Here is a 17795-nt window from a genome sequence, read left to right as displayed (position 1 = left end):
TGGATATAATTGGACACATGCAATCAATGGAATGCTTTTTATTCCCATTTAGTTCATTCTTGTTATGTTGAGCCCTACAATACACATCTTACACCATAATATATGTTGGAAATGATGATGGTGAAAGTGTACTAACATCTTCAAATGTTATCATTTATCTATGAACCAGTAAGACACAATCAGAAAAATGATTTGCTGTGTTGTTTTCATAGCAGCAATCATTTAAAATCATCTTTTTGTCTGGCAGTGAGAGATCCAGTGAGTCGGTGGTGGGCTTTGGTCCTAAAGGCTGCCGTCTATTGGCTTCAGGGTGATGATGTCACTGTGAGGTCTCTGTTGGTGGAAGCAGAGCGAATGCCAAGAACTCGGCACACTCTTGAGTAAGTCATCAAGTGTTTCCATGAAGTACACAGTCCATTCATGTACTTTTTCAGTCATTTTTGGCTACATTTATAGAACAACCCATACAAAATGCAGTATTCCATTGCTTTATTGCAGTATTCCACTGCTTTACGTATTTTTGTGGGACCTATCTACTTGTGTATTGCAGAAATTCCTGCTATAGCACCGAAACCTTCCATTTACATTTTTTAAATGGGTTTTTATTGTATACAGCACTATTGGGCAATATGGCAAAAATATCATATCACAATTTTTTATATTACGAAGAAAATCACGATCATGATTCTTTTTTACATCGTTTTTTAGACTAATTTGCACATTTTTGACCATTTTCCTCATGTTAAACATATTAAAAATGATCATATTTAAAATGTATATAAAACTCTAAAAGAAAAAAAAAGACATTTTAAGCCAGCTAAGCTTTCTGAACAGGTTTTCATTTGAATAGTGACAATTCTTATCAAAATGTACAGTGAATGTAAACAAAAGGTAACATCACGTAAGCATAAAAACACAGCTCGTAAAGCGGGTCTAGTACTTTGAAGAGTCTTTCAAACCCCTCGTTTTCCACTGTTTTAATGGAAATCATGTCTTGAGCACTGCCTCAGTTACTTCTTTACACTGCTTGCTTGTTTTTTCATATGGAGTACCCTTGTTGAATGACTGTTACCGTGGGTGGCGTTAGCTTGGAGCTAGCGGCTGCCTCTGGCTACCATGTGTCTGATCTCCCTTTGCTTTGGCTGACGGCGTAGTTTTTTGGGTGCTGTGTCTGTCCCCGCAACTGATTAAACAGGTTTGTTGTGTTGCCATCTGACGTCAGAACCGAGTCTCTGCAAACTTTGCAAATAACTGGTTTGCGCTTGCTCCTCTAAGGGAAAGCAAAACCAAATCGACACTGTGGATGTGGAGTTTCTTTTCGGGAACAACTCCGCTTCGTGGTGACTTTCCGCTAGAGCTTCCCGCTATACAAACTAGGGATGTGCGCGACTAGTCATTAAACCGTCTACAATTTATTAATCGTTTAGTATTTTATTAGTCGGTTAAACACTGCATTAAGTATCACGCATTTTGTTCCTCACGCCTCTGCCTCTTAACAAGCTGAGCCCCAGATAGTTAACGAGTCTTCAAAAAAGAGGCTAAGTTCTTACCTCAAGTTCGTTTATTGCCACTGCCAGTTGAAGTTACTATGAAACTGAACATGAAACAAAGGCATTGTGTATTTAACCTAACTTTACTTTATTAATACCTTTGCTAGCCTAATTCTAACACATAATAAGAAATGTCATTTATAGGCTAGCAAAATTAGTATTGATTTTTTTTTTAGGAGTTATAAATCTTTAAACAACTTATATTCAAGCACAAAACAGCACATGCAGACTATACTGTATAACAATATGTCATTGACATATATTCTTTATCCTTTGCGAAGGACAATATATTACTGCAGCTTGGGGTGGTCTTCTTCTGTGTTTCAACTTAAAATTTACATGTATAATAGCTCTTTGTATTATACTGCCCCCAGGTGGCCAAGGCATGCACACCAGACACACAATGCCCATTGAATTAAAGCATGAAATGCCTTAAATCATGATGGACAAACTAACATTCTTGTTTGTTATCGTTATATTATTTTCTAAGGTACAGTGCTCTTTATTTGTGTTGTTTTGTTTTGTGGGTGGGATAGATTAGTAGCATTTTCATCCACCGATCCATTTTCTATACCACTTATACTCATTAGGGCTGCATGATATTGAAAAAGCATGCAGAATTGATATTATTGCGATACTTACCATGTATCTAGATAAATGACATTTTTATTATCTAATGCAACAAGTAATTTTTTTTCATGCAGTAAAATAAGCAAGCTCACAGTGTTCTGAGATAATAAATTGTGATTCCCCTAGATAATGTTCAATTATTAGGTGGCGATGCGCATTTAAGTTTGCATCGGACTGGTCGAATTCAGATAAAAGCTTGCAATTCCATGAGAAAATGATTGCATGTCTTTGCGATATGCATATTGCATAGGCCATTATTGCGATATAGATATTTTTTCAATATATTGTGCAGCCCTACTCATTAGGATTACGGGTTTGCTTGAGCCTATCCCGGCTGGCTTGAGGCGAGAGCCTGAGATAACCTGGACTGGTTGGCAGCCAATCTCAGTATTAATCGCATTTTTGTTCAGTAGGGAAAGGTGATTTGAGATACGAGTGTTTTGAGTTTCGAGCGTGGTAACGGAACAAAGGACACTCCTAAGTCAAGGCACCACTGTACTTGCTTACTGTAATTGTAATGCCCTTGGGTGTGGGAAAGTAGAGCCACAGTTGCCGATACACTTTTCTGGCATTTATTGAAGGCCAGCAGAATAAAAAATTCAAACAATGATCACTGTTCACACAGGAGCTGATGTCAGCCACAGCTCACATAGAGACTCTCACATGCAGATACTACAATATGCTGTGAATGTTCTATACATTTTATGCTTGCTTTTTTTTTTGTTTTCAAATATGTTTCCAGTGTGTTAAAAGTTGATTCATTAGAATAATTTTAATAAATGTGTGTGTGTTTAAAGTGTATGGGAAGGTAAAGCTACAAATGAAACGAAGTTTACATGTGGTCTCTCAATAGCTCAGATTTCCACCTATTCCAGGTGGGTCTGGAAGGTGTCTCCTGCGATAAGCGGTGGTTTACTCTACTCATTTAAACTGTCTATCCCTCCTTTTGGTTTCAGCCACCCTCTACCCAAAGCTGTGCAGTCACTCTGCAAGTCAATTCAGATAAGTCTGTCACCTCTAAAGGGAGAAGGAACGGCAGCCTGCCTGTCCCGTTGTGACCAAGCCAGCAGCTACCTGCGCTCCAGCATCTCTGTGCCTCTTGGCCAGCCTGGCGACTGCTTAAACAAGGTAAAGAGTAAATAAATATCCGTTTCAAACCATCTCCTTTGGAGTTTTTAGTTGGGTTTGTGATTAGAATGCTTTATATTGGGGATAAGTGGAAGTTTGCAGTAGTGTGTTTGTGCGCAGTAGAGATGGCAGGAGGTGGCTGTGGTGCATTGTAGTTGCATTGCATGGTCTTCAAGCCAAGTGCAATGCATCTGCAGTGCATTACAGAGGCCCCCCAGGTCTGCACGCTGCTCATACACCAACCACTGTGCTGTGGCACGTTAGTGTCTTGCGTAAGATCAGAAGTTGTGGAAATTATCCGATTTCACGTCATTGGTGCAAATAGTGCATATTTGATCATCTATTTATGTCAGCGGTGTGTAGTGACAGGCAGGACGAGTAAATGCTTTTTCAACAGACGGACAAAGCTACAATTAACTTCTATTCATACAACAGAAAAAGCGATGGATTAATACACGAAATTAACTCAATCGGAACTTGGTCACGGAAAAAATTGTCAGTGCAAGAAAATACAATGAACTTCTGTTTTGGATCGGACCACTCTTGCCACAGCTGCCTTGGAAAAGTAACTTTTTGGTGATATATTCATTTAAAGTTATATTACAAGTTACTTTATTAGTTACATTCAGCAGCTACTGACAACAGTGTCTCAACATAAAAATGAGGTTTTAGGCAATACTTTATTGGAAGTACATATCTAATTAAGAAGATGACAGACCTACCTTTAAAACGATTTTTTTTTTTATGAAGAAAAATAATTTTTAAAAATCAATAATAAAAATAAAAAAATAGTGACGTATAGTGATTTGGATAAGTAACTTTAAACTGATTAACTGATTTAAGCAAAAACACCATCTCCAAACAAAAGACTAGTGTTGTTCCGATGCCATTTTTTGACCCCGATAACGATTCCAATACCCAGCTGTGCGGTATCGGCCGGTGCCGATACTGTACCGATACCAGACTTTTGAGAAAAAAGAAAAAAAGAGATATATGAGCATTTTTTTTCTTGTAATTCTAAAGAACTGCATACTCACTTGGATGTAAAACCATTGCTATCATGGCTTGGTCAGACTTAAAAACCTTTGTGAAACAGGAAAAAATAAGAAATAATATACACGAGGTATCTTTGAGAGAGATTGTGGTGGAGTAATTACAAAAGCTATATGACATTATTATAAAAGTTTGTTTTGAGTAATAGTGACCCATCGCAACAACTTCCACTTTCAAAACCAAAAACAAGCAGTAGAATAATCCAACAAATTCAACTCCAAAATCCAAAATTGAGCACGGTTTGTTGTTGCGGTCCATTCCCCTTGTTCATGCTCGCTGCCGCCGCCGCGAGCTCTTGGTGCTTGTTCACATGTTTCGTCCTCAAATGTTTTATCAGGTTTGACGTATTGAACCAGGCCACATTAGTTCCACCTCTTGCAACATTCACACCGCTAATTTTGCACAGCTGTTGTACTCGCTGGAGTTTCTATGTTGAAGTACAGTAGTTCCATATCGCCGCTGACATTATTTCTCCTCTACCTCACAGTTTTTTTTTTCTCTCAACATGAAAAAGCAGCCCCGCCATTGGTTAAGAGCGTCCGCTCTGGACCAATAGCAACGGCTAATACTGAACAGTCGCCACACACCAGTTTCGTGAATGAGCAAGATAGGTTTAACGTATTGAACCTGGCCACTTTGGTTCCGCCTCTTGCAACATTCGCTCTAGCTGGAGTTTCTATGTTGAAGTAGTTACATATCGGCGACATTATATCTCCTGTGTACAGTGCGGTATCGGGATACTTGCCGATACCAGTATCGGTATCGGAACAACACTACAAAAGACCTGTCTGTCATTTTAAAACAAAGACAGAGAATATTTGGGAAGCAGGCAGCTTTGCTGAGGAAAATAAGCAGGATGAATGAGAGCCTTAAAACTAGCTACTAAATTACTGACCTCATCACTAAATTCCTGCGAGTCCAATTTTGTGTTCACCTCAAAGAGATGTCGCACTGAGTACGTTTATGAGAAAACTGAAATGAGATCATCTTTTTTCAGTACACAATGGCACCGTTTCACAGTTATGCACCATGGTAAATTAGGCAACTTCCATTTCTTCCTTTTTATTAATTCCAAACAATATTAGGCAGTGGAGGCTATTATATAACTTTATTCCCAATATTTCCTCTTGATTAAAATAATATAAAAATGGGCACCAGTTTATCAGTACAATAGTTGTATAGTAGTGGTTCTCAGTTGATCTATTCTCTATCCTTCTGTCAAACGAAAGTCGATATCCTCTACTCCTCACTAACCACCGCTCCCTCCTCCCCTCTCTTCCTACCTGCCTCTGTCGCTCCTACCACTCCGCCCCTCTCTAAATTCACACCCGTCTCCTCTGCCGAGCTCACCAAAATCATCTCTACAATGAAATCGTCAACCTGCATGCTGGATCGCATTCCATCATCCCTCGTCAAGCACTGCTTTCCCACCATCTCTCACCTCATCACCACCATAGTTAACTCCTCCCTCAACTCTTCCTCTGTTCCCTTCTCACTCAAACTTGCTGCTGTTAACCCCATCATCCAAAAAATCCGGACTCAACCCTGACATCCTGAGCAAATTCCGACCCATCTCCAATCTCCCCTTCCTGTCGTCGCATCCCAAATCAAAACCCACCTCGACAATAACCTACTCTTCGAACAATTTCAGTCTGGATTCCGCACACAACACAACACTGAAACCGCCCTCACACACAGGAAACAATTCATCCACATCAACAATTGCTCCTCATCCACTGGCGCCTTGTCCCACGGTGTCCCTCAGGGTTCTGTGCTCGCTCCTCTTCTCTTCATCCTCTACCTTCTCCCCCACGGTCAAATTATCCGTCACCATGGTCTCCGCTTTCACTGCTACGTCGATGACGTCCAATTGTACATCTCCACTAAATCCATCACCTCTACTATCCACTCCACTCTGTCCAACTGTCTTTCTGATATTAAATCCTGGATGCAAACCAACGTTCTTTTCCTCAACTGCTCCAAATACCACCTGCTTGGCCCAACTCAACCTCAACCTCAACCTCACACAAACTGCCTCCAACTTCAACCTTACTGTTGACAACTCCACCCTGTCCGCCTCCTCTCACTGCCGCAACCTTGGTGTCCTCTTTGACAATAATCTTTCTTTTGATCAACACATTACCCAAATCACCAAATCCGCTTTCTTTCACCTCAGAAACATTTCTCGTCTCCGCGCCTCACTTTCCTTCACTGCCGCTCAGACCCTTATCCATGCCTTCATCACCTCCCGCCTTGACTATTGTAATAGCATCCTCTACGGCACAAGCTCCAAACTCCTGCATAAATTACAATACATCCAGAATTCTGCCGCCCGCCTTCTCACTCACACCCGTTCCCGTGGTCATATCACTCCCATCCTCAAAAACCTCCACTGGCTCCCCGTTCCCCACCGCATCCAATTTAAACTCCTCCTACTCACCTACAAAGCCCTTCACAACCAGGCCCCCTTCTACCTCTCCTTCCGATCTTCTCCACTCATACACTCCTTCCCGCACCCTCCGCTCCTCAAATGCGAACCTACTTTCCATCCCCCCGACCAAGTACAAAACCTGGGGGGACCGAGCCTTCTCTGTTGCCGCCCCCACCCTCTGGAACTCCCTTCCACAACACATTCGGAACTGCGCAGACCTCACATCCTTCAAAACACTCCTCAAGTATCACTTAATCTTTGCTATTTTTTTTCTTCTGTTGGTTTTAACTGTTTCTGTTTTAATGGCAGGTTTTATTTTGTTCACTTTGAGTGATATGAAAAGCGCTATTCAAATGAAATGTATTATTATTATTATTATTATCATTATTATTATTTTTTTTTTTTCTTCATCGTCTAAGGCGATGGAGCTCTTGGTATGTGACCTTCTGCTGACCTTGAGGACCAGTTTATGGCAGCGAGGAAGCAGCACTAATGGGGAACCTGGCCCAGCATCTGCATCTCAGTTGGCCGGTTTTCAAAGTGACCTCAGCGCGCTCAGAAAACTCACACAGTGCTCCAGACAGGCCCAGCATAAGGTGAAGTCTTGACAAGAATTTTTCAATAACAGGAAAATCATTCCCCTTGCCTAGTTTAATGAGCTTCTTCTACTCCAGCTGTATTTACACCCGGCGACCGTCGCTAAGGCAAGTCTGTGTCTCTTTTGCTGTAGGTGTTCCTCCATGAGACCACAGTGAGGCTGATGGCCGGAGCCAGTCCCACAAGGACGCACCAGCTGCTGGATCACAACCTGCGACGCAGGACGCACGGCCCCTACACTGCAGGTGAAATACACCAAGGTTGCTTCGGCACGTTATACACACGACAGAATTGCCGCGTCCTTCCTTTGTCCTCGCTTAATCATGCCGTAGTCTGCTGCGTTACCGAAACCAAACTTCTGCTTCGCAAATACTGTACAGTATAACAAAATGCTGACGTCTACTTTCCCCAATGTGCCTGCTCATGTCAGAGGGCGAGCGGGAGCGGGCTCATGCCATTCTGCTGGCCTGCGGCCACCTGCCCATGCCCCTGTTAATCCCTCCCGGGCATCGCGCCCACCTGCTGGCCGAGGCCAAACGCACGCTGGAGCGGGTGGGGGACCGTCGATCACTGCAAGATTGTCAGCAGATCCTGTTGCGCCTGAGCGGCGGCACAACCGTCATTGCATCCTGAACGCTCACACGCAAACACACACAAAGGCTACCGTTGACTGAACTCGTCAACTTACAGTACCTAAGAGTCAATCGTGTACGCCCAAACATTTGTAATCTTTTATCAGCATCTCTCAAATGCTCAGCTTTAGAACAATCTCGCCACCTTTTGGCACAAAGTTGGAACGTGCGTCATAGGAATATCAGGTGCAATGGGCTTCCAAAGGGAAAGGGACCTGTTTATATATAACTGTTCAAATCCATGCAATCGCACAAAGTGCATTGTTTAGCCGTTTCTTCACAATAATCATCACTTTGTAACATCGAAATCTGGTAGCCAGCTTCATTTCCGAGGGCTGTAAAATGCATACACATGAAGGCGGACTGGTTTACTTTCAGCTACAAGTAGTGTCGCTTCTTATCTACCTCATTCACAGTGTATTATACTGTGGGGAAAATGAAAATACCCAATCACCCGGTCTGTTATTCTCAATTGGAAATAAGAATGTGCAGCTTTCAGTAAATCACATAGAGGTGTCGCGACTACGAAGGCAGGCTGCTGATATGTTGGGTTGTTACTAACGCCTGCTTGCACAGACACGTACATTTTGTAGTAACTGTAAAATGTATTGAAAAGTTTGTATTTTGGGTGTAAATACAAATGGAATAACTTTTTTAAAGTAGATTAAACAGTAAGCGTTTGGCTACTTGTTCAAGGAAAACCCACGTTGAAGACAGCATTACTGGTCGGGCGAATGGCTAGACCAGCAGAGCAGTTTTAGCTGTCTTGCCCCAAATGTCAAAATTTTTGCTGAGTTTTCAAAAGTAATTCCATTGTGCGAAAAAACAATTGCAACCCATTTTATTTGAATGTTAAATAGGTGTTTGTGCAGTGATACAGTTGAAAATGTTTATTTTGTTAGACGTGTCGTCTACATTTGTTAATCTTTCAGGCAAAACACCCTTGATTCTAAACAAAAATGTTATTATATCGCATCATATTTAATATGGTGTTTGAAATTGTTAAAAGCCCTTTGCTTTTTAATTTGTAATTTTTGCCTCACCTGGCGCTTCTGTCTATTCCTGCTTTTGTGTCGTATTTAATTAACTTTTCAGATTAATGCTTCGCTGGAAGGGAGGAAAGTCAGCCTTTTTGTGTATATTATGTTTGAATGTGAAGAATTTAAAACAGAACAAGCATTTTAGATGGTGGCTAGCTTAGTGTTGCCATTTCTTCTATTGCAAATTATTCATTTTAGAATAGAGAAGCAAACACAATTTATGCTTGTAGAAACTTCCAGAAAATTCTCTTACAGGTCAAACCAGGCAGATGATTCTCTTTCTTGGCTGCATAAAGAACAGAGCAATGCTTAGTTCGCCACGGGTAGGCTGGGTTTTTACTCTTGTTATATTTTTATGATTGTTACATGTTTTTCCTTGTTGTTTTTCTTTTCTCCATTATGTGTTTTACTTTTAAAATCGTATTCCTGTTCACTATTTTGATGTTGGTCTTTTATAATAAAACAAAGTATGATGGTGTTTGGAGTTCATGTTTATTCCTACTGTGAAAAAAAATTATATCCTGCTTAAACCGTAAAATAACGACACTTTACTCTCGTTGCCATTGGCTGTCATTTGATTGCCCCTTACTCATCTGTGTCGCCTAAATGCTACATCTACATCTAAAGAGAGAATGATTGTATTATTATTTATTCTTATGTAATTATGACAGAACTTTTTGCACAACTTGCTGTTCCCTAGCAAAAAGCTGAACGGCAGTTCATTCAGTAGTTTAGAGAAGGTCAAATTTAAGTTGACCTAAAATTGTTACAGTGCATTTTAGGTACATCCTGATATTTCATCCGAAAGTCCGTACATCCTTAACTTTTTGTGAGTTTAATTTCTCATTCTGGATGCATATTGTATTATAGTTTTGACGTATAGCAGGAACCTTTATCACTGTTCATGTTTCAGTAGGACATAGTTAGCGAGCGCGCAGTTAAACACGGAAGTCGTTAGACAACTGATTCGCATACACATGGAAAATAAGCACACACGGCAATGAAAAACAGAAAAAAGACCAATAATGTGCCCAACAGGGCCAAATTCAAGTCTGGATCTAAGAAGAGGGAAAATAAATGCGTCGTAATGTTTGACGACAAAGAGAGGGCGTAAGTGACCGCATCAATATCAGTATTTGTCATTGTTTCGCACGTGCACACTTTAAACAGTTTATCGCATTTCCATTTGAGTTGGGTCTACAGCTTGGTGCGCCTTTATGAACGGCGATTTATATTATTTTATTATTTGAAACTTAAACAACTCTCGAGTCTGATGCAGTGTGATCTTACACTGCAAACTGCAACCACCAAACAAATATTAAGAATATCTGTCTTTTAGTGTCAAATTAAGACGAACATTGTTAGGCTATAGACTGGAATTGTAAAGGCAGATATGTACACTGTTTTCATCATCAGGGAATATCTGACTGGTTTCCATAAGAGGAAAGTGGAAAGGAGGAAAGCAGCTGTAGCAGAAATACGCAAGAAGATCAAGGACGAGCAGAACAGAGTCAGAGAAGAGGTAGGTGCCAAGCAAAAAGGAGCAGATTGTTGAAAACTATTTTCGACTTACACAGAACCGTGTTGCTTTGATAACTGTCTTTCAGAGGCATAAGGAATACATAAAAATGCTGAAGGAGCGACAAGAAGCGCTTGGTGAGTCAGAAGGCTTAAAGCAGACATGCATTTTATTTTCATCACGTAAATGGGTTTCCAGGTGTCGCAATTAAAGGTCCCAAATACTCTTTGGGAAAAATACACAAATAAGAAAGACTTACAACACTTAACATTGGAACACTTTTGTTCAAATCACTCAGTTTTGGGAGGTGGTTTATGTCTGATCTAATTGCAAAGCACGACTTGTTACCACGACAAACAGAGGCCGCTGAGATCACGTGAGCGTGACTTGGTGTTAATGATTATGTTCCTATATTTCGTGTACCCTCAAGCACAAGTTTTCAAAATACGAGAGTCCTTGAGATATGACCAGGCTCGTAACTCAAATCATAACTCAACCCTCAAATCGTCTTTTCCATTTAAAATGAATGGAACTGCAGTTAATGCTCTGGCCACCTGGGAGCAATCTAAGACAGAAAGATGTACAGTTCATTGCGATGTCTTAGCTCCTCTCAGCTCATCAGTGCGGCACTAGTGTTAGTATTGTTTTGCAGAAGACAGAATATATGGCTGTGAGTTCATTTTCTTTCTGCTCGTGATGCTGCCTCATTTGTGTTCAGTACGGTATTTAAAGAATTATCGCACTGCAACTTAGATGCTAATTAGTATTAGCAGACTGAAAGGAAAAGCTATGTGGAACTTTGAAATACTCAAAGTGTAATGTTCTTTGTTTTATGTCGGACAGTAAACTTTAATTATTCCCTATTTGCCAAAATATTATTTATTCTGACGTGAGACTCTCACCTGAGGAGGGGATGCTTACTCCTCCTCATTCAGACTGTACGAGAGTGACGCATGTGTCACATCACCACCCGCACCACTTTTCGTAACAGTGGCACGTGACTTTTAGGTGGTCATACAGTATTAGATGACAAAAGAGATACAGTGGTATTATGACATGCGAGTTGAATTTGTTGACTTGGTAGAGGATGTTTATGGAATATTCTTTACAGAGGAAAGTGAAGATGATCTGGAAGATGTGATCACCAATACAACAGAGTCTGTTCAGTTTGACCATCCAAATCACACGGTCACAGTGACTACCATCAGTGACCTAGACCTCACCAGCAATCACCTGCTCGAACGAGTAACAAATAAGGTGAACACGCTAACTTGAGTGTGCATCAAGTCTGTTTGACTGCTTAAAGAAAAACCATGCTATTAAAGTCAAGGTAGCATAGACCTGCTATTCATTGTCTTTTGTTTTATTCTTAGGTCAACGAGGAACATAAAGAAAATGAAAATGGAGAGGAGGTGGAGAAACCAACGACAATGCCCAAAAAGGCTGGCAATCCAATCTTGAACAAAAAGTAAGCTTCTACTCATGCAGGTTGCAACTTTTGAAGCTGGATCATGGTCATGTTGTGCCAGCTGTGACTTCAAATGTAAATGCTGTTTGAGGACCATCTCCTATTGCAGTGGTTGTCAAACCTTTTACAAAAAGTAGCACCTAAAAAAACCCTTACTGTAGGTCTCCAAATACCACCATCATTACCAGTAGAGTAGTAGGCCTAAGTGCTCATAGAAAACAAGCAAGACAGAAGTTTGATTCCTAAATACCATATTTAATATTATTGTAAGCCACTGTAGCATTATGCCAAGTTTGAACATTCACACTGTGCTTAAATATAGGACCATAAAAAAAACTATAGGGAGAGGGGGGAGAGAAGGAAGCGAGAGACAGAGACTTGAAGGAGATGTATCATGCTAGTTTAAGCTTTCCACTGTTAACTAAAGGCATATATAATGGTGATCAAATTTCTTATGAAGGATGGGTTATTTTGCTAGCTCTTTTTCTAACCGGGAAGTAAGACGCCTGGTTCACCAAAAACCCTGTCTCTCCGTGTGGCTGCCGCGCCTCTTTGTCGTCCCAAAGCTGGCAGCGCGCACCGCCCACCAAACAGTAACTAGTAAAGAGACGATGGAAGAATGTATCGTGGAGCCTTACGCTCTCGATATAGGGTCCGGCCATGAATTTGAAGTGCACGAAGCACCACAGAGACCCCAACTCCGGTGCAAAAATAGACACGTTTGGCCAACCGCTGCTGGCTTCTGGAGAAAGTGTTTAGTGAAAGTGTTTACTCGGCAGGGGCGGTAACAATGTCAGGACCCGGTTGATTTCTTTGGTCGGGCAGGGCTGGTGCTTAGAGAGGAGGAAAGAACAGGAATGCTCAAAGGTGGATGAATGGAGGAAAACACCACTTTGGGGGTGTTTTTGGTGAGGAAAAGGCATTTTAACGTTGCTAAATGCTCAAAAAAGTTGATTCAGCATAATACATCTCCCTTAAATAATGATTCCGTTAAAATGCATTGCACTCAAAAATTTGCTAGAAAATTGGATGTAAATGTTTAAAAACAAATAGTACTGAAAAATATTGAACTTAAAAGTTGAATACAACTGATCTGTACTTGGGCAGTGAGTCCTTCGGATTCCACTAGAGGGAGCTCCCTCACGTCCAATAGGGCACCATCATACAACCTTTAGAAAGTATTATGCAATTTCTTTTTTAAGTAACACTGTAAACTACTGAATTTCCACATCAGGGTAAAATGTATATAAATTAATACGACATTCAGTCTTATCTTAGAGGACAGTTGACAAAGACACAATGAGTCGCAACACAGGTTTGCATCATTTTTGAACATTTTTGTCACACAAGTTTGACAATAGGAGTGTGACAAAATCTCTATATAGTGATACATCACAATATTTTGTCTTCCGATCGATTATCGATACGCCTCCGCCAAGTATCGATATTTTAAATTAATATACGGGCGCTGTAAAGATTCCTTTATTGTTCGTTGCTTATTGGGCAATTGCAGCAATCGAAAGTTGTTTATGATAAACTACTTACTACATCAATTTGGATTAAACAGCTGACAGATGATGTTATGTATGAAGCTTGTTCATTTTTTGCCCAACTCAGCCCAGCTTCCACTTTTGTCCGTCTGTTCCCCTACTATGCAGGATCCGCTCGCTCACTGCCTCGCTCAATGCCTACACCAGCAAGGGAAAGAGGAAAGGGAAGCAGGACGGCCGAGGAGGACGAGGCCGGCAGACGGACAAGAAGGCTGACAAGAGAGTCGGCGAGAGCAAAATCAGCGCCAAGAAGACCAGCAAGTGGCAGAGGCGACGCATGACGGGGAAGAAGCAACGTCAACAAGACTGAAAGATCATCTTTTTTGGATTATTGACTATTAGTGGCGAACATATTTGCCTCGCAGTTGTAAAATGTGAGGTTGACACTGACCAATTGCTCAATTTAATGAGAACCAATACACAAGCTGTATCCACACGCAGTAATCATTTTGAGCAGCACTGCCGCAGAGATATGACTGTAACAATACATTTATGATTGTGGTTGTCGTTTGCCAAACTGCACTGCATCCTACCGGGAGCTGTTTCTATGTTTTGACTTCAAATCATTAATACAAAACATTTAGTGTATAAAGATATAACACTGCAAAACAATACAAAGCGTTCACATGGCAGGACTAATAAAACCTAAAATTATATTTGTTAAAGGCTGTTCTTGTATTGAATCTGAATCGGGGAGGCATGGTCCAGTGGTAGAGTGGTCGTCTCATAACACAAAGGTTGTGGGTTTCGATCCCTGGCCAGTGTGACCATGTTGAAGTATCCTTGAGCTGAACCCCAGTTGCTGAAAGCACTATACCATTCACAGCCCATTTACCAAATCTTTATTGTGGCAGTGCCGGTGTGCCTAATGATGTGGCTGGTCCAGTATTTCCGCAAGTCCTGCCATGTGAACGCTTTGTATTGTTTTGCAGTGTTATTTTTTTATACACTAAATGATTTGTATTAGTTTGATTAAAGTTTAATCCCCCCCATTAAATCCTAACATTGTCACAATTATTGTCTCCGTGCACTGTTTACAACCTGACTGGAGCTGTATTTACCTAGCTCAATATTATCTCTTTCCCTTCTGAAGATATTAGTCAGTGTATGTTCAGCCCCCTCCTCTCGTGTTTATTTATTTACGCTAACCTGAGCCTGCGTGTGCCAGCTGCCACCACTAGCACGTGCGTTTCACTTCGCTTTCTAAAGCCATGATATTTAATACAAGGGGGGCTTCGCAGGCAACTAGCTCCGGGGTCGACCCCTGAGTCTTTACCTTGTCCATGTTGAGCCGCGGCGCTCGTCATGGATGCTTCTGTTTCACTCATTGTGTCCTCAGCCAATAGGAGGCATGTGCAGATGCAGACTTTGGAGACCATGAGGATGAGCCATGTGCCTGCTGGGGGGGTCAATGGGCAGTTCTGCTCAGGCAACAAGACGCTTCCCTTGTCAGGTGAGGCTCATCATTTTCTAGTAAATTCTGTAAGAAATGTTTGCTGTTTCTTATTTTCCGGATTTTAGTGTTTCCTTGGCTGTGTTAGTGCTACTTTGAGAGCACGCGTGGCTGGATTGTGTTTCACTTTTACTCTTGGTGGTAGTTATCACCTTCCAGCTATATTGTTTTTTTTCTCTTCTAGCCCACCACTAGTCTTCAGTAAAGCACGATGATCCTAGCCAGGCTCAATAGGATTGGTAGGTTTATTGAAAAACTTTCATTTAAAAAATTGATGAAGGGTGTATTGACAGAGCCCTTAATGAATCCATTAGGAGTTGGACTACATCACAAGTGTCACATTCAAGACCGGATATATCATTTAATGTGGCTCACTTAAAGCCGAAGTCAACCCAAACATATTTTTTTTCAAGAATATGTTCTATGCAAGCCAAGCCCCACAATAGTTGAAACAAGGCATTCTGATAAATATTGCGTTTTTGGAATAAGTGTTAATCCACTGGTTTTTAGCCATCTGTGGGTGCGGCCATTGTGTCTTCTGTCGCCTGAAAATGACATCACAACTGCTCACAACGACCAATCACGGCTGACCTCTTCTCTGAATCTGAGCCGTGATTGGTCGTTGTGAGCAGTTGTGATGTCATTTTCAGTCGACAGAAGACAAAATGGCCGCCCCCAGAGACGGCTAAAAACGAGTGCATTTTGCTGCTTAATTTATATTCCACAAATGCAAAATTAATCAGAATGCCGTGTTTCAACTAGTGGGCCTGCTGGGAACATATTCTTGAAAAAAATATGTTTGGATTGACATCCGCTTTAACTCATATTCCACAAACGCAATATTAATCACATCGCTGTGTTTCAACCAGTGGGCCTGCTGGGAACATATTCTTGAAAAAAAATATGTTTGGGTTGATTTCCTGTTTAAGGGGGAAAAAAGTGTCTACTTCATGTTTCTGGCGAAATAGATTTATTTTCATTTTGGCAGAAAATCTGTTCCAAAATAGATTTTTTTTGTTCTTTATGTGTTTGCTTGCCTCTATCCTCCCATCCATCCATATCCATCTATCTAGCCAATGCATATAATCAAATGCAGGGGGCAGTGTAATGATGAAATGTGAGTTTTAAAAAAAAGTTCCAGTACTGGTATTATAAAAGATATACTGTATTTCAATCAGCACACCGACAAAGAAATCAATACAAAGAACAATCTGTGGCTGTGTCTCTATGACAAAAGGCCTGCGCACAATGTTCTGAGCATCTGACAGTTCCTGGCTGAGAATAACATTGTCAAGCTGAAGCAACCTCCCTACTCACCTGACCCCCAACCCCTTAAAACAGCTCTTATAGGAGCAAAGGTCAGGACAAAAACTTTTTTTTTTCTTCCACTGATTCATTTACCTTCAGTATAATAATGTGTTTTAAACAATAAATAAAGCTAAACCTGAATACCAGATGTTGAGTTCACTGAAAATAAAAACGTGAAGAAAAATATCAAATGTGTAATCCTTTACAAATAAAATGTCTGTATTAATTATTTCTAAAGGTCCAACATTTACTGTATAAACTTACTTCCATATGAATCACTGAACTAATATTTAATTGTATGTTGTGTCGGCACAGTTTTTGAGAAGTGCTTCACATCAGTATTGGATGGAGCAATCTTGTGTTCAATCCACATCGTACTGCAGCATTTAGCTTTAGGACAATGTGTCCTTTGGCAAATTGTAAACTCTTCTAGTTCTTTACATGTGTGTTTTGTGTATACAGAGGGACATTGTAAAATTTCATTTAATTGGCCTGGGAATTTTTTTATTGACTTCAAATATTGTATCCTTCTTCATCTATATGTGCCAGTGTAGAATAATGATAGGTGGAACAGTAAAATGTTCTTCCACGAGATGTCAGGCAGGACAATGTTCCTGTTTATCCACCTGTTGTCTTTCATACAATGGCAATAGTTTCATGTTCAACTAAACAGGGCTCAATTTCACACTGTAAGCCAATTTGTGAGTAACTGAGACGAGATCATTATTTCAGTGCACATTTGAACATTTTTGTCTTGTGGTATGATGTGATTTTTTTCCCCAATACAAAATACAGTGAATATAGAAAGTCTACACACCCCTGTTCAAATGCCAGGTTTGTTTATGTGCTTTAAAAATGAGACCAAGATGAATAATTTCAAAGCGTTTTCCACCATTAATGTGACATAACCTAACAACTCAGTTGAAAAGAAAAATGAGATTCTAGAGAAGTCAAACGAAACAACTGAAAATATGTTTGCACAAGTGCACAAACCCTTGTTAACTGTGGCTGTGCTCAGAATTAACCAATCGCACATGCAATTGGGAGATTTCATGTTAGTTAGTTTTGCCTTTGTGAGGTACGACTTTTGTCTTGCCACACTTCTCATAGCCCAGATACAGGAAGAAGATGGGATTGTTTTCACATTTGTTTAACAGCCTGTACTTGTCAAAGATTCCTGCAGCTCCTTCAACATTGCTGTTGTTCTCTTGGCAGGCTTTTTTCATCGGTTTTGGAAGGCTATCCGTTTCTTGTAACATCAATGTTGTGCCATATTTTCTCCACTTGATGATGACTTCACTGTCTTCCATTGTATATTTAATGCCTCGGAAATTGTTTTGCACCCTTCTACTGATTGATACTTTTGAACAATGAGATTGTCTGTGAAAGCTCTTTGCGAACCATGGCTTGTGCTTTAATATTTGACAACAAAAATG

The 17795-nt window shown here is 40.6% G+C and overlaps 2 protein-coding genes across 3 annotated transcripts in view; both read left to right on the top strand.

The window, feature by feature from the left end:
• srebf2 (sterol regulatory element binding transcription factor 2) overlaps positions 1–9539 on the top strand; it is a 30833-nt gene extending 21294 nt beyond the window's left edge. For both annotated transcript variants that reach the window (XM_086055970.1, XM_086055969.1), the window contains exons 16-20: positions 248–380; positions 3137–3308; positions 7212–7388; positions 7523–7634; positions 7820–9539. In XM_086055970.1, coding sequence (XP_085912096.1) covers positions 248–380; positions 3137–3308; positions 7212–7388; positions 7523–7634; positions 7820–8022 — 797 coding nt within the window. In that variant the 3' untranslated portion in view covers positions 8023–9539. The remainder of the gene's footprint in view (positions 1–247; positions 381–3136; positions 3309–7211; positions 7389–7522; positions 7635–7819) is intronic.
• A 412-nt stretch (positions 9540–9951) lies between these two features.
• nol12 (nucleolar protein 12) lies at positions 9952–14612 on the top strand. The gene is made up of 6 exons (XM_086055977.1): positions 9952–10171; positions 10478–10583; positions 10669–10717; positions 11692–11837; positions 11954–12048; positions 13707–14612. Exons 1-6 carry the CDS (start codon positions 10062–10064, stop codon positions 13906–13908), a joined length of 708 nt encoding a protein of 235 aa, XP_085912103.1. The 5' UTR covers positions 9952–10061; the 3' UTR covers positions 13909–14612.
• Positions 14613–17795: the final 3183 nt, after the last annotated feature.

The sequence above is a fragment of the Filicampus tigris genome, chromosome 16 (genome assembly GCF_054856515.1).
Source record: "Filicampus tigris isolate MCC_2025a chromosome 16, RoL_Ftig_1.0, whole genome shotgun sequence".
Classification (NCBI taxonomy): Eukaryota; Metazoa; Chordata; class Actinopteri; order Syngnathiformes; family Syngnathidae; genus Filicampus; species Filicampus tigris.
This window is presented reverse-complemented; position numbering and strand designations above follow the sequence as displayed.